The sequence below is a fragment of the Callorhinus ursinus genome, unplaced genomic scaffold (assembly GCF_003265705.2).
Source record: "Callorhinus ursinus isolate GAN/ISIS: 27379988/994484 unplaced genomic scaffold, GSC_fseal_2.0 scaffold22, whole genome shotgun sequence".
In the NCBI taxonomy this organism is placed as follows: Eukaryota; Metazoa; Chordata; class Mammalia; order Carnivora; family Otariidae; genus Callorhinus; species Callorhinus ursinus.
Window position 1 is genome coordinate 27,854,924 of NW_027397084.1, and position 26,134 is coordinate 27,881,057.

A 26,134-nucleotide genomic window follows, 5' to 3' on the forward strand; every position below is an offset into this window, starting at 1 on the left:
TTGTAGTTGCGATGAGTTAAATGGAAGCTGCCATTATATTTCAAGAGATTCTAAAAAATATATGAAGCCCTCTGACAATTAAGTCTGGAGAACCAAGCACACAGCTCCAGTCTTGGTGGTGGTTCTTGCTAAATACTGCATTAACTTCAAACTTCTAACACAGAACTGAACTTTAGAGGTCGTTTAGAAAACAAACAAAGCAGAAACCTGGATCCTCATATTTCTCAAGCTAAATGCTTTTATGCATGGTGAATGAAAAGAGACTCGGAGTCAGAAAGGGTTCCTATCTGCTCCTAGTGATGGAGGCAGCTTTGTTACTGTGGGCAACCCAAATCCTTTTCATCCACAGATGATTCCCCAAGGTCTCTTCTCACTCTGAATGTCACACATCTACCTATTCTCCACTTACCCAGCCCATGGCTTTAAGAACATACTTCTATGGCCTTCTTATGCACTCAGCTCCCCAGTACACCTCTTCCTGATTAAATTTAATTTTTTTACAGTTGCTTACATTCTACATCTCTGAATAAGAGGCAGTTTTGTAGTCACTTACTTTTCAATACAAATTCCTTTTAAGAGAAAGGATAGCACATTTCTAGATTTGATTCTCTGCAAACAATATCAGCTTCCTAAATGCAATCCCAAATAAACTCGGGGATTTCTATAAAACATGACAGTGATTACCTTCCAGTGTCGTTCCTTCACCATGAAGGGCATCTCCAGCCCCGGATGCATACAAAGCCGTCACAGACAAGGAGTATTGTGTCCCTTCGTTTAATCCTCTCAGCACAGTACTGGTGGTGTGTCCTCTCACAGTGACCTCTTGAGTTTCACCCCCTGCCACTGGGACGTATGTGACGAGATACTGTTTCACTTTCCCTGGTGCCCCAGTCCAAGATAATTTCATAGTTGATGTTGTAGGGTCAGAAACTCTTAAGTCTCTTGGGTTCCCTCTAACTTCATTAAAAAAAAAAACAACATTGAAATTCATTATTTAATAAAATGACTTAAAAATGCTTTGTTGCTTTAAGTGTGTGTGTGTGTGTGTGTGTATGTGAGCGTGCACTGCATCAAATTTATATCCTGAGAGCTATGACAGCAATTGTTAACTGTTGACAAGCAAGCAGAGCTTCAGCATTTCTAAACTGGGCCTTATGTGTTAGTAGCAACAAAGCAAAAGGCATCCAATTCCTCTTCTGTGTTTACACAGGTTAGAATCTTTGACATTAAAAACTACAGTCTTTTCTCTGAAAGTGGAACAAAACATTACAAATTGTAAATACGTTGATTAGTATCACAATGTAAGTATCAACGCCCCCAAGAAAGCCTCAAAAAAAGGATTTACTGGCTATGAACTTCTAAACGTAATGGCCAGAAAATACACTGATGTGATAAAAATGATAAATGACCAAGGCTATCCCCAGAAAAAAACTTAAGAGAGGAAACAGCCCAAGTGAGACCTTGCCTTAGGTAAAACTCAGAGGCTGCCTATCCCTTTGCATCTATGATGTTTGGCATTTCATGACTTTTCTGGTAGAGTGGTCATGTCATCTCTGAAGGGTCCCAAGTCACCCAACCCTGTGACACTCTCCACCTGGCACTCAACAGCTAGCCACTTTTACTCTAGAAAACAGAAAGATGAAGAGTCAGGGTCTTTTTTATGGTCCCCAGCACAAAGGGCCTTAGATCCCCAACTAGAAAGAGAAAAAGGAAGGTAATGATTTCCCAAAGGGCAGAGAGGAGGAAGAAAGCAGATGGAAAGAGAAAGGGTCTCAGCAGAAAACGCTATTTAGCTAGGTTCCCCAGGGAGGGAAGTAGGGATGCATATTGAGCTGGGAATGGATATTCCTTATGAGTGTCTGCCTCAAATTCACTGCTTATCAGCAGCATGACTCAGTTACTATTTAGTATCTTTAGCCTTGATTTCCTTATAAAAAGGGATAATAATATTAACAATTCCATTGACTCTGTGCATGGATCAAATGAGATAATATATGAAAAGCTCTTTGCACAGAACCTGATACAAATAAGTCCTCAATAACTGTTCATTATTGCTAATATGTTGTTGTTGTTGTTATTATTATTTTAACTTTAAAAATAGGGAATAAAATGAAAATTAGAAATGCCTTAATTTTTCTCAATGAAATAAATATTAAACATTAATAATTTGCAACAAATATCAGAATCTATCCTGGGAGTCTAACCATCCCATTTAAATAAAAACAGGTTAGTATTTTAAAAAATCTTCCTGAAGAAGTAATAGCTAATTTGTTTCAACGGTGCATAGCAGTTTGATTTTTAATCCCTAGTCATCCTTCAGTTTATATTAGAATATTTAATAATATTGCTTTTAAAAGAATATTTAGGCCATATGATAGCATTTGAGTTCTACTGACACAAAAATCGCTGTCACAAGTAAGTGAAAAATTTGAGTAACCCAAATCTAAAAGGACTACAGTCTAAGACACTCAGATAATTAAGATAATGTCTCATGTGCTGTAGTGTCTGGATAGCTGGCTACAGGATCCCTTGAGGTCTAAGATGTGGGTTGTTACCATAAAGTCAGCATATTTCCTCTACCTTCTTCAGTGGCTGCATTTCCAGCCAATGGAGAGCCAGGTCCTGAGAAATATTCAGGAATTACAGATACTTCATATTTTGTGTCTGGAGTCAGGTTCTCGAGTGTTATCCTCCTCTGATTGGCAGGGGTGGTAACTTCTTTGCTTTCTCCACCAGCAACTGGTTTATATATAATTCGGTACCTTAAAACTCTCCCTGGAGCTTGGGTCCAGGTGATTTTAAAGCTGTCTGTAGTTTCATCTGTCACCTTTAGGTTTCGAGGTGCTCCTTTTACTGAAATTGGGTTTTTTAAAAAAAAAGGTTTATTTTACATAAAAAATGCAAAACTAAGCTTTTGATCACCAAATTATAGCATTTCTCTAAACAAATCCAAAAGCAGTTTTTTGTCAAACATTCTGGTTACAGCATTCATTTAGCCAGACATTAACTAGATGCTGAAACAACAAATACAATACACAGAAGGAAACGAAGTACTGTTAATTTTTTTAATCAAATAAAGAGGTATCTAGTAGTAAACTTTTAAAATCATAAATACTCTGTTAAATGGTAAATTCATGTTGACATAAAATTCAAGAATAAAAATACTTTATTTCTTGAAACATAGGTAGCCAAGGCTTTCCCTCTAACTAGATTTTCTCAGAAAAGTAGGAAAATAATACCAAACACCCAGTTCTACCATATTTATCCAACTGAATGAAGTGTCTTGTCCAGTCAGTTCCACAGCTAACTTTTTTTATCTATATAGTCATTTGACTCGGAGAATTAGATCATACGTGTGTTGGACCAAACACACTGTACTTAATGAATGCTAGTTGGATCTAAATCTTGAAGTCAAATTGCAATGGGGGTAATGTACATAGACTCACAATCTTAAATGGGATTTTCATTGAGCCTAAAGGAGAACATCATCTGGCTTTATAGTTAGCAAACATGTTTAAATTACTTATTCATTTAAGGGGTAAATTGTCCATTTGGACCACACGTTCTTCTCAATCCGCTGGAGTGAAAGCACAGGGCAATACATCTGCATTTATCTCACATATAATCAGAAGTTTATCTAAATAGCCAACACACCAGTAGATCACTTCAGAGAGAAAGAAAGTGTAGCCCTTAAGAAAAGCAATGGCAGCTGGCAGACTTACACCCATGACTCATTTTACATGGCAAGGAAAAAGACTAAATTAGCCAGAACAAATGAGGCAGATAAACTGATGAATTTGAATAGTTCCCTACCCCCCGCTTATCTGCACGGGTTACATTCCAAGCTCTCCAGAGGCTGCCTGAAACTATCAATAGTACTGAACCTTATATACACTATGTTTTTCTTATACATACCTATGATGAAGCTTAATTTATAAATTAGGCACAGTAAGAGATTAACAACAATACCTAATAATAAAATAGAATAACTATAACAATATACTGTAACAAAAATTATGTGAATATGGTCTCTCTCTCAAAATATCTTACTGTACTCAGCCCTCTTGGGATGATGTGAGATGATAAAATGCCTATGTGATGGGATAAAGTGAGGTAAATGACGCAGGCATCGTGACACAGCATTAGGCGACTATTGACCTTCTAACAGTAGTCAGAAGGAAAATCATCTGCTCCTGGACTGTGGTTGACCATGGGCAACTGAAACCATGGAAAGTGAAGCTGAGAATCAAGGGGAACTACTTTACTAGTTTTGAAGCTGAATGTGTAATTTTGAGCCTTAGATTACCCAATAATAAAAAAAAAATGACTGTTTATAGGATTATTGACGTGGTTAAATGAGATAATCCACAGAAAGCAATTATCATAGTACCTGACACATAAGCTGGAGCTCAATAATTGGTAGCCTAACAAAGGTACTGAAATCAGAAACTTCCTTATTGACTAAAGAAAGTTTAAATCCCAGATTTCACTCACACAATGGAATTGGAAATGTATTACCAAATGCTTTTGTTGAAGCCCAATGAGCAAAAACTAGAGCATATATGAATGCAGTTGACTCTACTCAAAAACCCTCTGGACTTAAATTTCTTCTTGAGACATATTTCCATCCCCATCCTAAAGTGCTGAAGGAAAAGGGCCAGGCTCTTCAAGCAACAATATGGGCATTACAGAGAAACCATCAGAAAATCAGAAATATTGGGGTGCCTGGATGGCTCAGTCAGGCTCAGCAGGAAGTCTGCTTGAAGATTCTCTACTTCTGCCCCGCCCTCCACTCATGCATGCATTTTCTCTCTCTCTCAAATAAATAAATCTTTAAAAAAAAAAAAAGGAAATCAGAAATATCTAAGTATGGACTTCTAGGTTATTCAATACAAAAATCATAAGAAAAGTAGTTAACTTAGGCCATTATTTTATTTGCTGGCCTTCAGGTAGAAATATACCTTAAAACTATGCATAAAAAGGAAAGATCAATCTCATTTTAAAAATCTTTCAGAGAAAAAAGATTCTCTAGCTTTTATCAGGAAGATATGCCAATATATGTTTTCCCTGTTAGCAAATACTTCTTTGGAACTATCTTAATTTCCTCATGCACCTGTTTCAGCTTCTTCACTATCCCCAGTAAAAATAGAGAACAATTGACATGTCTTTTACTATTTGCGATATTTATCTTAAAGAGTAATTGCCTAGTCTTAGTCTTCTCATAACCAGGTTCCTTGGTATCCTTTAAATGTCAAATGTAGTGAAAGTACTCAATTTTATCCAGTAAAGAGGATATATCTAAACAAATGATGCTTAAAACATTTGGTAAAATTTGTACACTCATGTTCTCAGCTGCATCATTTACAATAGCTAAAAAGTGGCAGCAACCTAAGTATCTGTCTGTGGGTGAGTGGATAATCAAAATGTGATAGAAACATATAATGGAATATCTTTCAGCCATAAGAAGAAAGGAAATGTTGATGCATGCTATAACATGAATGAACCTTGAGGACATTATGCTAAGTGAAACAAGTCAGAAAAAAAGGTTAAATACTGTATAATTCCACTCCTATGAAGTACCTAGAGTATCAAATTCATAGAAACAGAAAATAGAATAGTGATTGCCAGGGGCAGTGGGGCGGGGGCAGGGGGTGGAATTGAAGAGTTATTTTTTAATGAGTATAGAGATTCAGTTTTGCAAGATGAAAAAAGTTCTGGAGATGGATGGTGGTAATGGTAGCATAATAATATGAATGAACTAAATGCCACTGAAATGTACACTTAAAATGGTTAAAATGGTCATTTTATGTTATATGTATTTTACCACAATTTTTAAAAAGAAAAAACATTTGGTGATATATTTGCCATCACATCCATAGATAAAGTAAACAAAATTCAGAAGTATTTGAACATAACATGCTGAAATAAGGGACAGAAAAATCTGGCCTCAAGCAGTATTTTAAGAGTCAATCCCATAGTTATTAACAGTTCTCTATACCTCTTAACTTCAAATTCATCAAAATAAATCTAGGGTTTTTTTTATATAAAAGTTTTTTCACTTTTTTAAAAAGGTGTATGAAGAGCTGTACTTTATAGATGCTGAATTTTACAGAGGCATTCACCATCTCTATAGAGGAGATGGTTATTTCAGACTGTAACTTGGTTCCACAATAAATTGCTAGTTTTTGGAAAATAGGGTCAGAAACCTCATCTCACCTTCTGCAGTGGTCTCCTCTCCAGTTAAGGGAACACTGAAGCCATCCTCATACTCTGCAGTCACATTGACTAAGTACAGCGTCTCCGGCTTCAGGTTGTTGAGAATGACGCTGGTGCTTGACGCTGGCTCCACCACTGTGACCTCAGCATCCCCGGTAGCTTCCTTGTAGGTGATGTGGTATGAAAAAACATTTTCTCCAGCAGGAGACCAGTTAGTTTTGAAACTGTAAGAAGTCGTCTCAGAAAAACTAAGATCCTTTGGAGGCACATAAGCTATTTAAAAAAAAAAAAAAAGGACACAGTTAAAATGTTTAAATCTATAAAGCAAAAATGGACCTGATGACTATGTTTATGAAATGGCTTATGTTCACTGGGGGAATAGTCATTGAGATAAATGTACTGAGTAAATATTCCACACCTGACCTCTGAGAGAAGGCCTCTCATTTACAGCCCTACCAGGAGGTCTTGATCATTTGTCTTGACCATTCACAATACTAAGTTACACTGTTTAAATGGTTAATTAAAATTTAACTTGAATGGGGTTTCTAAACACAAAGCAGTAATGGAATGGTCCTGCCCACAACTGGAATATTTAAACAGTAACAGACCTAAAATGAACCCAGCAATATTTTCCCACTAATCCTTGGCAATCAGATATTAACTTTTGGTGGTAGACAGATATTTCAAAGTAATGATTAAGGAATTCTTCCTAACCAAAGAATATTCATTAAACTAAATCATACGAAGAGCCAATATTTAAGGCCCACTGCTGGTCTCAAGGAACGTACAATCAAATCGGAAAGACAGGAGAGTGTCACATTATTAACAAAACAGAGCAGTACCTATGAACCCCGGATGACTGGAAGTGATAGTAAGTGTTACAGCACTAGAACAGCTAAGGAAGACTTGATGAAAGAGTTGGGACTTTTTACTGAATGTTGACAAATAGAATTTGAGTGCTCGCTTCGGCAGCACATATACTAAAATTGGAACGACAAATAGAATTTGAACAAATGAAGAAAAGAGGATAAGGAATTCCAGCTGTGAGGAACGGTGCCCAAAATTGGTCCAGGGAAGGGAATGCATGAGAAGAATTCAAAGGTCTAGGACTATGTTCTCGTCACCTTTAATTCAAAGGACTTGGCTCACCATCTAGCACATATTAGACACTCAACTACAGGTTGTTGAATTGAATATGACAAATAGGTGGGATAAAGCTGGTGCCCAGCTCAGCTTAAGGATCTAGGATCAAAAACATCTCATGACTCATGGTAAATAGCTTTTTCACCAATAAATATGTGATCCATACCCAGGAGAAAGTCTTATCTCAGCTAAATAAACTAAGCTCAATAGATTTCTGTAAGACAGGATAGTTATTTTTTCCTGTATGTAGAAAGAATCGGAGAAGCGTATTATCCACAATTTTAGAACCAAAAAATGCTTTGTTCATGAAGAGATAATTTTGGCTCTACAAAGCCTACTAACCTTTTTTCTTTATAGCTGCCAATTCTTGCTCAATTCTAAGGCAGATAGACTGTGTGAGTTCAAAAGATATTCTCTGAAAAGCATCAAAATCTTCCACTGTGAACACATGTGTCTCAGCAGGAGGAGAGGCAATAGCTTCTAATTCTGAGCGAACAGCATCCTTCACACCAACTGCAAAGATTTCCACGTCAGAATTCCTTAGTTTTATAGCAGGATCTCTGAAAGCATCTGAAGATTTCCCATCAGTGATAAGAATCATGACCTTTGGTACATTGCCTCTTGAACCCTTGCTAGGCACAAATATTTTCTCTCTGACGTAAGTCATTGCTTTCCCAGTGTTTGTAGATCCTCCTCTGTAGGGGAAGGTGTTTATTGCTTCAATTATATCTTCAACTTTGGTGAATTTTTTCAAAGTGAACTCAGTATGAGGATCACGGCTGTACTGGACAAGACTTATCTGTACCCTGTTTGGTGAAATCTCAAAACTTTTTACAAGAACTTCCAGAAAGGCTCTAACTTTAACAAAGTTTGCAATCCCGATGCTATAGGAACCATCAACCAAAAACACGATATCGGCTTTTATATCCACACCACGTGAGCATTCTGTAAAAAGAAAAAAAAGCCCATTACAGTTCAACAAATATAAATTAATCATGAAATATAGATGTCTGGTTTTATTAATAAGCACACTTATTTAAAAGAAAACCATTGCAAATATTTTGAAACTAAACCTGAACCAGTAAGACATACTGTCAAACAGACCATCACATATACCAAACCCAGTGATAGACCTATTCACTTACCCACTTGAACTTTCATTGGCTGAGTCTTCTCCATAATTGAAATGGGTTCGCTGGATGTCAGTCCCTTCATGGCTGAAACACTGATCTGGTATCCTGTGTCTGCTGAAAGGTCACGAACACTGAGCGTGGTAGTCTGAGGCCCCACACTGAGAGCGTGCTGTCGGCTTCCAGCAGTCATTGGTGTAAGAAGGACTTTATAGCCAGTCACTGGGCTAGGAGATGGACTCCAACTTAGCTTAATGTATTTTGATGAGACTTCCATGGCAACCAAATTTGCAGGAGGTTCAATAACTACAAAGTAACAAGCAGAACAGTGATTAAAAACAGTGAGATTTAGGGGTGCCTGGCTGGCTCAAATGGAGGAGCCTATGACTCTTGATCTCGGGGTCATGAGTTCAAGCCCCACTCTGGGTGTAGAGATTACTTAAATAAATAAACTATTAAAAAAAAAAAAAAAAAACAGTGAGATACAACCTTTAGGTTTGGACATTCAATTCTCCTTATCCAAATTAATCATGAATTAGTCAAGAAGAGTTGCCTAATCCCAACTCTCCACTTCCACCTATACCTATCCAAAACCAAAAGAGGCTCAGTGCCTGATTTTTAGTCAGGGAGCTGAGAAAATTAGAGGAAGAGAAAGTCATTGGAGGAAATTAATAATAAGACATCTGATGCCTAACTCTCTGGGACCAAGATTTCCATCCACTCTGGTTTTCATATTTTACTCATTGTCTTTATTCTTAGCTACCAAAGTAGGCACTTGATAAATGTTTGTTAAATCAATGACTTACTCAATTCTTTTTCTCTTTTAATGATATTATAAAGACTAAAATATAATCTTTAAAAGACACTTTATAATACATAAGATAAAGGGTTCAGCAGCTCTTAAACAACTTCTTATAATGTTAAACAATTTTATTCTCACTTATTTTAAGCCAAGAAAAAATGTTCAACTATGTTCATAATGCCACCAAGAGGGACTCAATGATTTATAACATGTATACTAACAAGGAAATATCGATCATCTAAAACATTTCTATCCTTACACAACATAGAAACATAATCATGTACTTAACAGATAACATAAAGTATTTTAAGATATTTCAGACCAAATTTTCACACTTTTACATTTATCAGTGGAACTAACTTCCAAGAATTTATACTTCAATTTTTTTTAATCTCATCCTGCAAGAGGTGGATGATCAAACAGGCACAAGTCTCCTCACGGCCTCCTCAAAAAGGCATTCATACGGAGTGCATAAAAATGATGTCTAAAAAGGGACAAGTAGTGGGGGGCAAGGGGGAGAAACAGATGTACCAACTGGATGTTTGGCCAAAACTTTTGTGGGATGCAGAGACAGTACAGGGAAAACAAGTCACAGGCTAAGCCAGGAAGAAAGAGAGGCCCCAAGGAACAGCATCAACACCCACAATGCACCTCATACAAGCAGATTTCAAACAGTGGCAGGACGGACGTTTGGTCTACCCTCACACATGCACGCTAGGGAAAACAGGTCAGCATTAGAATGTTTAAAAGACTAAGTAAAGAGAGGTTAATCAGGGGAAAGTGGGGTGAAGGAGTCAATTTTGTAATCACACTAAGCAAAAAATCGGACATTAGGCAGTAAAACAAAGAAAAAGGCTTGGAGCCCATGAAGTAATGAGAAGGGTTCTGAAACAGAATCAGAGCCAGCGAACATTGCCAAAATACTTGGGGTTTGGAGATTAAAGAGTTTATATGACTGAAGATGTAGCTATTTAGAATTTATCTTTAATCACTTGTCAATTCTCAGGCTAAAAGGAAAACAATCATGGAAACTGTGACTTTTTAATGTCCAAAAGGATGTTGATGAAATGTCTTCTGAAATGTCTTTTCTTTCTCCCATGTATTTAGAAGCAATAACTGATAGAAATGGGAAGATTTTCCAGATGTGGAAGGATCAAACTGATCTTTGAATTATTCTTAAAAGTTTTGAAAACATGCAGAGAATGATGATAGAAAATCTTTTTGTTTCACCATTTAATAGAAACAGTGTTCCCATTAGTTGATGTTGCTGTGTGCTAAAATACATGTCTTCCCAGCCTGTCAATGTTTACATCGGAGTGCAAGAGCATTAAAGCAAGTACCTGGATAGCATAATTATGGACACTCAACATGCACAAAATGGTCTCAGAGAAAAAGGGCAAGTCAAACTTCTCCAAAAAGATTTTTAAGGATTTTACTTCATGTTCTACTGGGGGAGGGGGAACAATGAAAAGATATCAACCAGAGTTACTGAAAAACCATATAATGGAGTATACAATTGGAGAATGACCAAAGATGTGTTTGAGTAAATGTGTCTCCTTTTAGACTACCTGTAAATCTATAAAAGCTATCAAATAATGGAAAAGGTTAACACAGGGGAACATGGAACAATTCGCTCACCTTCTTCTCCACTAACCAATTCACCAAGTTGTTCATCAACACCAGAGCACACCTGGGAGATGATCTCATTCTGAATATCCACAATTGCATCAAAGTTGGCCACATTGAAAACATGGTTTAATGAAGGTGTGGAGGCGATTTGTTTGAGTTCTTTTGCATCTGCAGCTTTAATGCCTTCAAAAACAAAAGAACAAGGATATATTGAAAAGAAAAATGTGCTGAATTAGGGAAGTTCTTTGCTTTCTCAGTCCTTCGAAAGTAAAGACAGTTCTAAGTCCTTATTTAGTCATAAACCAGAATTGCTTTGCTTCGTCACGAATGTGCGACTGTTCAAATGACAAAGGCATTTTATAATTTCACGGAAGTGGCCAGCCAAAAAGGAAAATGAATGGTTAATAAAACAGAGCGGGCTCTCATCCTAACCATGCCATCATTTGTCCCTGCCATCTGTAAAGATAATACTTTTTGCTTCCAGAGTCCTGAATGAGCTGGAACTCTCCAAATTCTTCAAGTATTACATAATATAGGAAACACATTTAAAAAAGCACTTAATGGTAATACAAGGAGGATCTTTATTAGAATCCCTGGCCCGGCGTTCTTTGAAAAGTAGAGAGGGCTGGCAAAAATATGAATACCACCTCACAATGCATAGGCTAAGGGAGTTATACGAGAGAAATACATAAGCAGAATTTTTACTCAAAGATGACATGGTTTAACACTACACTATAAAATGCACTAAACACTTCTAATAGCATCCTTCCTTAAGGAATCCACCTTTCCTCTTCATAAGCATTAGGTATTGAGGTAGGTCTAAAGAGAAAATACTTAACCAAATGTGGCCTACCCAAAGAGAAAACTTCAACCCCTATATTTCGAAGCTCTCTTGCTGGAATTTCCACTTCATCTTGCGATTTGCCATCCGTAATAATAATTGCCACTTTAGGAAAGCCAACTCTTGCTCCAGCAGATTCCGTGAAAGTATTTTTAATTAAGTAATCAATGGCATCCCCTGAAGTGCAAAAGAAACATGTTCATTCACTCCTTACCACACAGTTTTGCCAAAGTAAAAAACCACATGATTAATTTCAAGATTGTTTAAGGTATGAAAATGGTGCCATGTTTGATTTCTTCCCCAAACAGGTATTTCATTTATTTTCAACAATAATAAAATTTGTAAAACATACCCGTCATTGTGTTGCCACCTTTGTACGGAATTGTTTTAATTGCAGCAAGAAGGTCATCCCTTTGGTAGTACTGACTTAAGTTAAATTCAGTCCTGGTATCAGAGCTGTACTGAACAACGCCAACCCTTGTCTTCTCTTCTCCGATGTCAAAAGCAGACACAAGAGCCCCGATAAAGTCTAAAATGTACTTAAAATTATTTCTTCCCACACTCCATGAGCCATCCACGAGGAACACTAGATCAGTCCAGGCACTGACAGAGCATTCTGAAATACATTTGATATAGTTCTAAATGATATATTCTTAACTATACCCACCTTTAATGAATACAAACTAACACTGAAAAACTGTTGTCTCCTTAAATCATTTTGTTCATTAGAACATATTCAAATTGGTCTTCGCCCACAACTGACATGCACAAAAGAATATAACATTTTATTAACAAACACAGAAGCATTTTCAGGGCCTTCATTAAGATGCATTTGTGGAACTATATGGCTCTAAATTACTATATAAGACATTGTGCAAGAAGAGATAAATAGATACATGACCTACTCTCCAAGAGCATGTGACCAAGGTATTCATGCTGTCAACCTGTTTTTATAAACAACATCCTTTTCCTCTTCTCTCTGAGCACAAATTACACAAAACATCTGGGAGATATACAAAATGAGCAGTGTCTTCAATCCTTGGTATTTAGCAATAAATACAAAACAATTGCTGTCCTATTCAAGCAGATGTATTTAAGTGGAAGAAAGGGGAAAATCTTTCTAAAATTTTCCTGCATTTTAGAATATAATTGTCTAAAGTTTGCAGTGGGTTAGTCTAGAGGGTTAATAGAGTCTAACAGAAGTAAAAAGAAGCATGGGGGCCCTGGGTGGCTCAGTCAGTTAGGTGTCTGCCTTCGGCTCAGGTCGTGATCCCAGGGTCATAGGATCGAGCTCTGCATGGAGCTCTGCATTGGGGCTCCCTGCTCAGCAGGGAGTCTGCTTCTCCATCTCTCTTTTTCTGCCCCTCCGCAACCACCCCAGCTCATGCTCTCTCATTCTCTCTCTCAAATAAATAAATAAAATCTTTAAAAAAAAGATGTAAAAAGAAGCATAAATATGACTCAAGATAGTCAAAAATATCTTACTGTCTTAATTATCGGTCTATTTAAATTTGACATCTAAAACCTACTTTTACAAAACAAAGAGTAGAAAAATATTTCCATTCAAAAGTAAAAAAGGCATAGTATATCTTTAAATGCAATGATTGGCTTTTATAAATGAACACCATATCTTTCTTTTTCTCCACAGTCAGAAGGAAAACAAGCTGATTTTCATGAAAATGTGTATTGAAAGGCAACACTAAGTGAATTTTCTGAAGAATTACAAAGATGTTTTCATCTTTGTAATCAGTTGGTAGATAATAAAAGAAATACTTGGCTACGAAGAGAAGGAAAGGGTCCTGGAAAATTTTGCAAGCTAAATCACAAGTTGCATGCCTAAATAATTTTTGCACACCATTTAATGGGCCCATTTAAGTCTATTAAATAGTCAATATTTGGTATAATGCTTTGATTTAGAATAAATATCAACGGTTCAGGGAAAATATTAGCATTATAACTGCATACTACAAAATTCATTTCAGATTATCAGACATCAGAAAGAATGATAAACAGGCATTTGTAGGGAAAAATTTCAGATAAAGGGGACTTTGTATTCAAATCTTTTTATTGTCCTCCTGGGTTATAAATCCAACCTTTATAAGGTGGCAAATGAGAAGTCCAAGAAACCCCTTAAGGGTCCATCCCAGTAAATCAGAAGAAGCAATAGAAGACAAAGGAGGCAGGAGGTTACAAATTGTCAAACCTAGATTGAATAAAATCCCTTTTATTTGGTTACAAGTGCACCAAGGATCATTGTGCATCTTGTTTTGTTTGGGGTTGGGCTCCCATTTGTATACTATAAAGAACATAATATAAATAAATAAATAAATAACACTGTAAACAGCGTTTCTCGTGCCTTTTTCTTTTCTAATTTGCCTCCATGATTCTTTGTGGAGGTGAAGTAGTAATAGAGGTGGGGCCAGAATGTATCAGAATGACCAGGAAATTTGTTTCAAACTGCGTAAGACTCCACTCCCATCTCTCACCCCAACATCATCTCTGGAAAATGTGTACTATTCTTTAGATATGTTAAGACCCACGTGTTACCAGAGATGTCTTACAGACACTGGAAATGGTGACACTGCCATCAATGAAAGGCATGTAAATACCATAGAGGTGAGCATAACACATCCAGAGATTTAGAAATATATTTTCATGGCAAAAAACTCTTCAAACACAAGGAGGGCATCTCTCTGGTGTTCTGGCTTTGTATTCCTCATATATCCCTATTTCTATTGATTTGTCTTTGAGAAATGAGTTGTCTAGTGGTGAGCTTTGTTTTTCACCTACTGCCAAAATTCTGCAAAAAAAAAAAAAAGTAGATACACACCAATTCACAGTTTACTCTCAGTAAAATGAATATTTAGTAAATAGAATGAAAAATTGACTAGAAACTCAGAATGTAAGTAGTATAATTGTTTAGTCATATATTACTATTATATTGTCCATATTTCTCCTAGATAATACCTATAGAAATTATTAAGTGAATAAATTCAAAGTATGGATATAGTTGGAACATTTTCTTTATATTACACTTGTAACTTCTATAAATCTGAGCAAAAATATTAAGGGAAATACTTACTTTGTATCATTGGTTTTCCAGGTTTCTTCTCACCCGGCTTTGTCGGACCACCTGTTTGAACTGAGTCAAAACCTGATTATTACAAAAAGAAATGAACCCGTACAAATACTTCCTAAAAAAATATATATTGTTTTCCACCACTGTCTTTAAATATATGATCCATGCCCAGCTGCTCAGAAAATACTGCCAAATAGGCAATGCCTTGCAAATAAATTATCTTTAGTGAGATTTTAGATATATTTCAAAAAGACATTGACATTGTTGCCTGGCAAAGTTTAATGTTTTTAATAGTTTTCACTCATAACATTCCTGCTGCTTCCAAAGACCAGGGTTATAAATCAAGAATGAATTATTAACATCCACAAATGACTAGGATCATAGAAAGAATAGTTAATACTGATACAAAGTAACTCTGCATAACAGATTAAACCTGAAAGTTGGAGAAACCTTCTGCAAAATAAAAGGCATAAAGGTACTTTATATGTGTGCTTACTTGTTAATTGTCCTATAACAGGTACACTTTCTTCTACTTCATCATATGAAGTGATTGTCACCACATACTCTATTTCAGGTATAAGGTCTGATAATAAAGTTTCAGTGGTACTAGCTGCAAGGGTAAATTCTTTAGTGGGCCCATCTGGAAATACAGAAAGGAAAATATGAATGCAAAAAAATATCTTTCACATATAACATGATACAATATAATGTAATTCCCAGATATACTCAAAATTTAAAAAATTAAATATATATATACATTTTTTCAGAACATCCAAACATTATCTTCTTCTATCTTCTGAAACCAAAACTTTGAAATTCTACAAATGGACTGGCATAGCATTTACTTATGATAATCATATTCAATATTTGTTTGAGGACTCAAGGATTCCTCTGGAATAAAGATATACCAGAATATCAAACCAAAATCTCCCATTGTTTCTGAAGGTGAATGGTAGTAACAAAATTATTTCATAAATGAGACATAAAACAGAAAATAATTTAATTTTAAATTATGTGCTGGAGGTGAGTGAAGGAAGGCAAATAGGGGATGAAAATCAACTCAAGAACAACAAACACCATAGGTTAAAATTAAGCTGTAGTGGGAAGCAGTCTGTGTGGAAGAAATGCATTCTCCATCCTCAAATGGTTGCATACATTAATGGGTAGCCACAGTCCTCTGAACTGACTTAACTAGATATCAAACATTTCAAAATACAGTATACTAGGTATATACTTATATATTGACAGCTATGTACTCCCTTCTAGATTATGTTCATTCTTCAATCAGGAAACAGTAGTTCCTAGGGACTAAGTGCCTGCTAGGATTTTTATATTATATTAAATTTTCATCAAAACAGAAATAATCAAGGGGTGCCTGGGTGGCTCAGTCATTACGCCTCTGCCTTTGGCTCAGGTCATGATCCCAGGGTCCTGGGATCCAGCCCCACACCAGGCTCCCTGCTCAGCAGGAAGCCTGTTACTTCCTCTCCCGCTCCCCCTGCTTGTGTTCCTGTTCTCGCGATCTTGCTCTGTCAATTAAGCCGAAGGCAGTTGCTTAACCAACTGAGCCACCCAGGCGCCCATCTCTCTGTCAATTAAATAAGTAAATAATCTTTAAAAAACAAAAAACAAAACAGAAATAATCAAGAAAAGTAACAGGTAGTATAATAAAACCCTGAGAAACACTCCTGGTTTAAGTGTGGAGCATGCAGAACCATCCAGGGCCCCCGCAAGACTAGACACTGGGTCTCTGCCAGGTTGGGGGGTGTCAGTGCCAGTTCGGGGAGTATAGGAGTCAATAATTTCCAACACATGGAAACTGATAGAACTGTTTTTCAACAGCTTTTTTGCTTTGAAATGAATGAATGTGTTAACTGCAAGTACATTTGGGGAGAAAAATTCAAAGAAGAAAAAGTAAATTCTTGACCCCTTAAGTTCCCAGATCCTATTAAAAAAATTTTTTCCCAATTCCTTGAGAAATTAGCATTTTAAATCATTAGTATTTTTAAAGGCCATAAATATTTAAACACAGCTGTAGTGATAAATTATATTGATACCATCCCTCTCTACTATCAGCCAGATAAGACTTCTTCCTACCACCTGACCAGTGCTAGTGGAAATGGTTGTTTCTCCATTCCATGTTAAAACTGAAAGTTAATCAATAGAGATTAATTTTCCACCCTTGGGCAACATCATAAACACTAGAGATAACTCCTGAGAACAACCAAAACAAGGTGTTTTTTTATTTTGTTTTGTTTTGTTTTGTTTTGTTTTTCAAAGACTCTTAGCCTAGGATCTGTGGAATCCACCTAGCCAAAGTAAATTCTTCTCTTCCATCATGGCAGCTCACCATTATTCCAGAATAATGTTTCCTGAGTACTGAAATGTGTCGGACACCGGGTAAGGCATAACAACTCACTTCATCACTTGATACTTTAAATATTGAAAAGACTAACTCAAGAAGAATATCAAGAAGTGAGAACTCTATTTTATAAAAATCAAATATTACCAGCAATATTCTGATCAAGCAAAAAAAAAAAACTCCACTTTTAATAACAGCAGCTTAGCACAGTGAACCATTTTAATAAAGCTCAACACTACAAAAATATAATAGTGAGTACTAGGCTGGAAACCTGGAGACCTGAGATCACCAAATATCTGGTGATATTGGCTAAATTCCTAAAGTTTTCTAAACTTCAGCTTTCTCATAATGAAATGGAAGGAGGAGAGAAGACTGGATTATATCATCTTTGATGTCTCTGTTTTAAAACCCCAATATCTCAAAACTTACCTGTTGTAGGGTCCACTGTTATTCTGTAACCCACAATTGGATCAGCTGGTCTTGCCCATGACATATGAACAGTATTTTCATCTATTATTTTAAAATTCAAGTCTGAAGGTGGGTCAACTGCAAAAGAGAGAGTTGATATCAATTACATTTTCCAATGTCACAAAGTGGTCAATTTAATCAATAAAGAATTGTGTCGAGCAAAGCTTACTAAAATTGTCTTTGCATAAATTTGTTTCCAACAAATATAGAAGATATCTTGTTGGATAAGAATAAAATTAAAAGCTGACAAGATATGACAAAACATCAGAGAGTATACATATTACAGAAGACAGCACAAAACACTCTTGATTCTTGAGTTGCTAGGTCATCCAAGAATGGCCAGCAAAATCAAGCATAATAGAAACATATTTGGATACAAGTACATACAAATACAATGAAATCACAGATAATAACCACATATGCAAACAATTCACATAACAATTAAAGGGATCTCAATACATGCGGAGAGCATTTTGAATAAGCATGCCAAATCACAACCTGCTTATAACCATAGAAGTTAATTTAGAACACTGACATAGAACTTTTTTCCCATAATGTGGAAAAGAATCACTGATGTTTTTGATTCTCTGCATCATTGTCTTGTTATAATTTTTGTTGATAAATCTCAATCTGTGCAGAGATGAAATTTAACGAAAGGGAGAAGTCATGGGAAATTTAGTACTGTTATGTTGCACAGGAAATATACATTTAAATGTATATTCACATTCACATGGGCAAATATTCAAAAATAGTAAAAAAGGATGTCAATAATTTATAAATATATAAAAAGTATATATACAGATGTTTATAAAACTAATATTCTGCCTGTTTACACCAATACGCTGTATGTTTGCAAGGTGTAAACCAACACTGTTATTTTCCTTTGCAGCAGGTATACTCCATACTAGAAGTGGCATTTTAGATTAAAATGCCAGTATGGTCCTTTACAAAATGATGGTTAATTATGAAAAGACAACATCAAACCATATATTTATGGACATTTATTTACAGAACTTAAAGGAAACAGTGAAGAAGGATCAGCAATCTGAAGACATGACTGTGCATAAAAACTTGGAGAAGTCAATGACAGGAATAACTGAAAAGTACAGAAAGAAGTAGTTTACATACAAAACTATACAGCTTCATGCATGTGTCAATGAAATGTTGACTTGTTTTTAGTTTCCCACAATGAACGAAAGCCTCCATGTACAATAGTCATTACACAAAGACGTTTCAGAAATATTTTATAATGATATTCTCTCTGTAATGTTTATGCTTCATCATGCAGCATTGTACTGACTCACTGTCAGTGCATGGTCAATGCATTATAAATTACTACTCTTGAAGTAGGTCAACAAAGTAAGATGACTTTCAGCCATCCTTTTTTTAAGGTATTTAAATCTGAAAGTATTCCTTGTGAGTCAGATTCTTTGCATCTCTTTTGAGGGATTACAATCCCTTTTTAGGTTTTCACAGAGGTCAATTGAAATACAGTAGTAGCTTTGAGACATGAGTCACAGAATTTAACTGGGGTTAGGGATTTATGTAATATTAATAGCACATTTTAATGGAAATAAAACAAATTAAGCAAACATTTGCTTTGATGAACTGCTGCTTCCAACTGTAGGAGATGGCTTTTTTTTTTCATTGGATATACTAGCAATGGAATGAATGTTATTTTCTTACTATCCATACACAGGCAGTGAGATTAGGCTATTAATCTACATGCATAGTTTAATTATTCAACATTCTGCTGTCTGTAGTCATATTGCAAGGTTTAGCTGGAGTCATCTTTTAGTATAACAAGCATGCAACAAATGTTAATAGAACAAGAGGTATTAAGAATATCATTATAAAATATTGTTCCAGTAGCAATGGCTCAGGACAAATTTAATGCAAAGGCAGACACAACTGGCCTGAGCATGCTTTTAAAAAAAAAATCAGTACATGGAAAAACAGTACCACCAACCTTGCAGGGAAATTGACCTGAAGCAGCAGACATTAGGTTAAAACTGCTGAAGGGCAGCAGCGGCCCACCTTGTTGGTTTCCAAATGACCAGGATTCCAGAAAAACTGAAAAATTGACTGTTGGGAAAAGTCTTTAACATTTCAGAGGATTTTAAGGTGTTCATAGAAACTCAGATGTGGTACTTGGGAATCAAAAACAGGACAGAATGGCCAACTAGCATGTGTGCACCAGAGAGCCCACTCCACTTTCCTTCCTGCCACCTGTATCACATGTAAAACCTTCCAGGCTTGCCACTCCAGTTATACGTTTTTGCTTGTTCGTTTCATGAAAAAAGATAACAAGGCAGGTGTGAGTATGGACCCATGTCAACTTGAATCAATGCAAAACATATTTTCGTTAATTTTGAAAATCTTTTCTTTTGCATAAAAATAATTCACAACTGCCATTGCTTTGTCACAAGCTGTGTCTATGTTCCCTGAGACAATGCAGATGCCAGAATATTTCCAATATGAGCTATCTACAAGGGATTATGATTGCAGAGAGCCATAGTTGCATAGAATGAGAATCTGAACCAAGAGAAATAGAACTCAAATTATAAATAAATAATATTGCAATCAGATATATAGTCAAAAAACCTGAATACCGATAATGAAAAGACTAAAATTTTAAGTACTCATAACTCCAGTAGTTTTAATCTCCCATTTAGGAACAATGCTTTTCCTCATCAATAAGCTATGCTATAAAAACTGCATTCTGGTGACATTTTTTTACCTAAATTGGCAGGATGTGGGGCTTTTTAGGAATGATAATTATAGTTAGCATTTTCTGAGGGTCTACTATACAATAGGCAAAGTACAAGTCACTTTATATATTGTCTCTTTTTCTTCTCATAACAATCCCGCATAATGTGCCCTGTTTTCCCTGTTTCACAGATGAGTCAGTGAAATTCAGAGAGATTAATACAGCTAACAAGCAGCAAAACTTTGATCCCATAGTTGGACTCCAAAGCATACAATGTAAAGAAGAAGAAATATTTGAATGAATGACTAACTTTAGAAAGCAATATTTGTATATAGGTGCCTATTAATATATACCTATATATTTTCTATTTTATAAAAAAAATTAGTTGATGCCTGTTCAATAATAAATATGTAGTATTCAGATATTTCCAGTTCAGATATAGATAGAATTTGACAAATTAACTTTACACACTTCGTTTAAATCTAAAGTATCTATCTTGATATATATTTGACAATTTTTTTCATTATGTCAACCAAAAGGAAATTTACGAACCGTGCAGAGATGAATGGATGGATGGAAAGATGGACAGATAGGTGAATATTCTAATAAGTTTTGGTAACATACAAAGTATGTTAGAGATAAAGCAAAACATAATACCAAAACATTGTCTTGATGAACTGGCAAGACCTAGCAAGTGATGGATTATTCTGTACACATTACAAAATGTGTTCTTTCATGGTTGACCAGTTTTCAAGCAAGAAGCACAGTGTAGGCAAACTAGCACTAAAGCAAGACAAGAAAACCTAGGTCTCATCTGTACCTTGTCCTGAAGTAACTACATTAGTTATTTAGCCTCTCTTCCTCATTTCCCATTTGCAAATGAGAAAATTAGAATAGATGATCTGTAACTTGCCCTATAGTCCAAAATTTCTGTTATGACACAGTATTATCAGATAAACATAGGCACAGAACTATAGAAATATATATTAACTGGCCTTTTAACCTAGACACAAGACAATTAAAGCTTGTCTTTAATGGCCTCAACTCACTGGTCAATTGATAATATCCAGTTATTTCTCATAAATTATAAATACAAGTCAAACTTACTAAAATTAAAACCCCGTTTTTCACAAGACATGTTCATCTTGAATTCTAGATTAATTAGAAAGGTGTCTAATTCTCAGGTAACACTGGCCATTAACCTTTAAATGCAAAGTGTTAGGTTTTCTAAATGGCAATTAACATACTCTATGATACATGAACCAAAAATGATTCATACATTCTGGGTCATACAGAACACTGGCCAAGTTCAAGGCCAATAAGCTAAAAATGACAAATACTAAAGGCCAGAAAAAATCAATTTCACCCTTATTTCCGTAAGACAAAATACTATATTATGAAAAATAAAGTTCCTTGTATAAGCAGATAGAAGGAAAAGAGCAGGAGGAGAGTGGTACCACAATAAAAAAGAGGAGATAAAAAATGTATGCCAAAACCTTTTAATTAATATCGAAAAAGGTATTGTTTTCAACATATAAAAAGTTAAGTAAATAGAAATTGGTTGGAAAATAGTATGAATTCAAGAGTTCAAGCATGACATTGTAAAAGGGAAAAAAAAGTAACTATGGCCAATTTACAACTCAGTTCAAAATGACATAGCAGGAAACAGGGGCACCAGATGAAATTTTGAAATGCCCCCCAATGTTTCCAAGAAATTTTCTTTCCAGCCATTGTACCCAGAAAGGCTTTGGCCACAAATTTTTTTAGCCCTTCACAAGCTCGTGGGACCACTTAGTTGGTAGTGAATACCCAAGCTGTGCTGTCCAATATGGAAGCCACCAGCCACATGGGGCTGTCAAGCACTTGAAATGTGGCCAGTTCAAAATGAAACACACTGCAAGTGTAAAATACATACCCAATTTCAAAGACTTAGTACAAAACTGTAAAATATCGCACTAGAAATTTTTATATTGATTACATGTTGAAGTGATAACATGGTGGAGAGAGTGGGTTAAGTTAAACATACTATAAAGAGTAATGTCTCTTGGTTCTTTTTCCTTTTTTAATGTGGCAACCAGAAAATTTTAAGTTACACATGTGGCTTGCTATTGTGGCTTACAATATATTTCTTTTTGACAGCAGCAAACTAGGGAATAAGGCCAAAAAAATGAATCTCATTAAAATATAATTATTAAATGCTGACCCTAAGGAGGTGGGAGACAAGAAAGACACAGCTTAGGAAAGCACCAGATTGAAAAGATAAAATGTGAGAAATACGGAAATAACCAGTAATGTAGACAGTAAAATGTTCTCTTCTTTTTGTTATTGCTCTATAGTTGACACACAATGTTAAAATGTTCTCTTTAACTGCACTTTGCTAACCAGCCATTATCCAATTGAGAATGGATTTTTTCCACTTACATCATTTCCAACCTAATTCTTTTCCTAAGAATTCTCAAATCTTTCTGATTTTCAAATAAGTATTTTCTTAATGAGCAATAAATAGGCCACTTCAGTGAATTATCTAAAAATATCTTTAGTAGGGCTTCCAGAAGCTCCTCAAATAAAATTCCTTCCTAACAACGACATAGAGAGGAACATTAAAGGCAACCTCATCTGAGTATTACTTCACAGAAGCCTCTCTGAAAAGCCTCTACATTCACACAGGAGTGGTCAGATAAGAAGAGCAGCAAGTTTCTGTCACTTTTCTAAGCAGCCCACAAAAGTTGGAACCTCTCTGTTTTTCCTAATCTTCTTTCTTTCTTTCTTTCTTTTTTTCTTTTTTTTTTTTTGTACCTGCCCTCCTGAAGTGGAAAATCAAACACAACAGAAAGTTTTTTAAAATCGCAGTACTTAATGAGCCGGCTCTCCTTTCCCACAACCTCTAAAAAAGTACCATCCACTCTAGAATTCCCACAGCTGCCCCACGCATTTCTTTCCTCCCTTAACTCCATCAGGGGCATTTTCATTGGGAAAAAAAAAATTAAGATGTCTGTTATGGTATTACCCGATTTACCTTGCAGAACAATAACTCTAGTTTGTCAGGTCTCGAATGATAACTTGAGGGAACACAAGCTCTCACTAGGTTAATATACAGAAATAACTTTTTAAATAAATAATGAGAAATGAGGGTATTGAGGGCACACAACAAAAAGAATAAAGTGAGGTTGGAAAATCTCGCAAAGGTCCTTCATTTTCTACAGGGCGTAGCCGTTTTGCAGACCTGGGGACCACGACACCCATGTCCTAGCCCCGGACCGACTCCACTCAGGTCTGATGCGGGAGGGAAGAAGGGAGGGACAGAGAGCCTGGCTTGCCTGGCGCCCACTTGCTTCCTGGGTTGGAAACCTTGACGCAGACCCAAGCTGTCGGCGCGGGGCTGGGCCTGAGCCACGTTCCTCCGAGCCCCGCAAACCAAACAGGGACAGCAGTGACCCTGGGCCACGAGAACACATTCTGGGTCCGGATCTCTGCTTGCCACCCATTCTCTAGGCTGTTTGGCAGCCACCTCGTTCGCCTGCACCGCCCGCCTCAACGACTGAGCTCCCCACAAAACACACAGAGGCGCAGAGCCGGCACTGTTGGAATCCTTTATTTCATGCTGTCCCCGAGGTCGCAGCCCCGAGCCAGGTGGTGAACAGCCACGCGAGCGAGCGCGCCCGCGCTCCGGGGCTCCCGGGTAGCACCAGGAGGCGTCCTGTTCGGAGAGCTGGGTGCAGCTGTCGCCCCCTCCCGGACGGCTGGTCCTCTCGGAAGGCAGCAGTGTAGGTGGCAGTGTGGACAGCACACCGCAGGGACAAGCGCAAGGAGACCACACAGCACTGTACGGAATGGATTAAGCAGAATGCGAAAGAGCTGGACCTGAGAGCTGGAACATGGACAGACCTCAGGAGAAGGGGGCGTTTCTCTTAGAGGAGAGAAACATCCGGAGGAAACACGCAGTACAGGGAAAACAGAGCAAGCAATAGTGGCAAGATCGTTTGTTTTGTCCTTTCTAGAATTCTACATTGTCACCGAGGGAGGGGGAAGGAAGAGCAATTTACCTTCTGCCTCAATGGAAGACAGGAGCAGGGCCGCGCCCAGGGCGGCAAGCGCTGGGGGAAGCCTGGTCCGCATGCTCGGCCTCCAAGCTCAAAGCCGCATGAAGGGATCTGCGGGAGGAAGCAGTGACCGTATCAGAACCGGGTCCGGGCAGGCCGGGAACCAGGTTAGAACTGGAGCCTGCACCCAGGCCAGGACCCGACCAGATCTGCCTTAATAACCGCAGGGCCCAGCCCAGCATATAATGGGCCTATTGTGGAGCAGTGGAAGTCAAGGTCATCTACTGCAGTTTAATCATGGCACTAAGAGGGATTTCTAGTTTAAAGAGGGTCCTGTTTTCCGGGAGGTTGGTCCTGCTTTGCATCCCCTACCCGGCCCCACATGACTTCATCCTGCCTTGGTGATGGCTAATTCAGAGGTCATTTTATCCCTGACTCAACTAAATGTCTCTTCCAGCTGGGGATTTTATTTGGCCCTCAGCTTTTTCCTAGCTGCTGAACTCTTTAGGTAACTGTACTTTAGTGGTCTCAGGGTAATTTGGAAAAGTATAATAAACCTCTTTTACTTTTTTTCTTCATTTTGTTCTGCCTACAAATATGCAGCTCTTTAAGGTCTGAAATGGATTATACAGAAATATGTAAGGCCCAGCTGAAACCTGACCCGACTGCTAGCTGCTTTGTCTTCACAGCTGATAAATCCTTTACCCAAGATGAGGGGAAAACAACTCTAAGATACATAATTAGAAAAGGACAAGTCATAGAAGAGACAAAAAAACACTCTTGTCTGTTTTCCCAAGATATTTTTTATAAAAATTCTCAGTAGTAATATTTTCATTTAACATATTTTCACTTCACTTATTACAGAAGATTACAGATTCCAAAAGATTACAGGTATATACGCTCCACAGGAGAATATGTTCTATTCTGATTTTTCCTGATTCTGTAACTAGGTTATTAATTCCTTAAAGACAAAGAGTCTTATCCATCTTTTGTGACTCCCAGCACACAGTAGGTGCTTAATCTATGTTGGCAGAAGGGAATCTTCTAAAATATTTTAAGGTCTAATACAGAGACAAAAGCTACTAGCAATGAACTGAACTGGGAAGCTGCCAGAGGCAAAACATAAAAAGAGAGTTGACTGTGAAGTACATAAATTATTGTAAGGCAACAGACGAGGCCGCTTGAAAAACGAAGTCCTGCTTGGGAATCCAAAAATGAGCCAAAGGTCGAGCCCTCTTTGAGAAAAGAAACTGACAAGCTCCAACCATGCCCTTCCAAATTATTGGCACAATGTATTAGGGCATCTTTCCTCAGCCTGAGTGTAAATTGCATTTTAAACGTCTGATGAGCAGGCGTGCCAAATTGCCCAGAGCTCCTTTTTATGAAGCCAAGATTAAAATGTTGGCGCTGCTCTGAAGATTCAAGGGCTCCAGCGATTTCTTTCTTCCTAATTAACAGCTGTTTGACATTTCTAACCCTTTTCTACCATCAGTGAAAAGCAGGAGGTGAGACTGGCCCATTGTTCCCATCAGCTGGCCTTAACTTTGCTACAGTAATTTCCAACTCAGTTGGCAGTCGTGCTCGTGAAAAGTTAAAGGCTGACAATCGACGCATCAAAAAGTTCTGTGCAGCCTTTTTTTTTTCTTAAACCCTGAACTCTTCACAAAAAACCTTAATCGTGGAAGTTCTTTTGTCTGGTTCTAGAGCGCCACCT

General features: G+C 37.0%; 1 protein-coding gene across 3 annotated transcripts in view; it reads right to left on the reverse strand.

Moving 5' to 3' along the window:
* Nucleotides 1–24,537, reverse strand: part of COL12A1 (collagen type XII alpha 1 chain) — a 112,226-nt gene extending 87,689 nt beyond the window's left edge. For 2 of the 3 annotated variants that reach the window (XM_073905230.1, XM_025890779.2), the window contains exons 1-12: nt 24,424–24,537; nt 17,632–17,748; nt 15,337–15,480; nt 14,844–14,903; nt 12,114–12,377; nt 11,774–11,938; nt 10,930–11,103; nt 8,505–8,795; nt 7,702–8,304; nt 6,217–6,489; nt 2,581–2,853; nt 685–957 (exon numbers count right to left, since the gene is read on the reverse strand). In XM_073905230.1, the coding sequence (XP_073761331.1) occupies nt 685–957; nt 2,581–2,853; nt 6,217–6,489; nt 7,702–8,304; nt 8,505–8,795; nt 10,930–11,103; nt 11,774–11,938; nt 12,114–12,377; nt 14,844–14,903; nt 15,337–15,480; nt 17,632–17,748; nt 24,424–24,496 (2,710 nt within the window). In that variant the 5' untranslated portion in view covers nt 24,497–24,537. The remainder of the gene's footprint in view (nt 1–684; nt 958–2,580; nt 2,854–6,216; nt 6,490–7,701; nt 8,305–8,504; nt 8,796–10,929; nt 11,104–11,773; nt 11,939–12,113; nt 12,378–14,843; nt 14,904–15,336; nt 15,481–17,631; nt 17,749–24,423) is intronic. The other variant, XM_073905231.1, reaches the window with a different exon arrangement.
* Between the last annotated feature and the right edge of the window lie 1,597 nt (nt 24,538–26,134).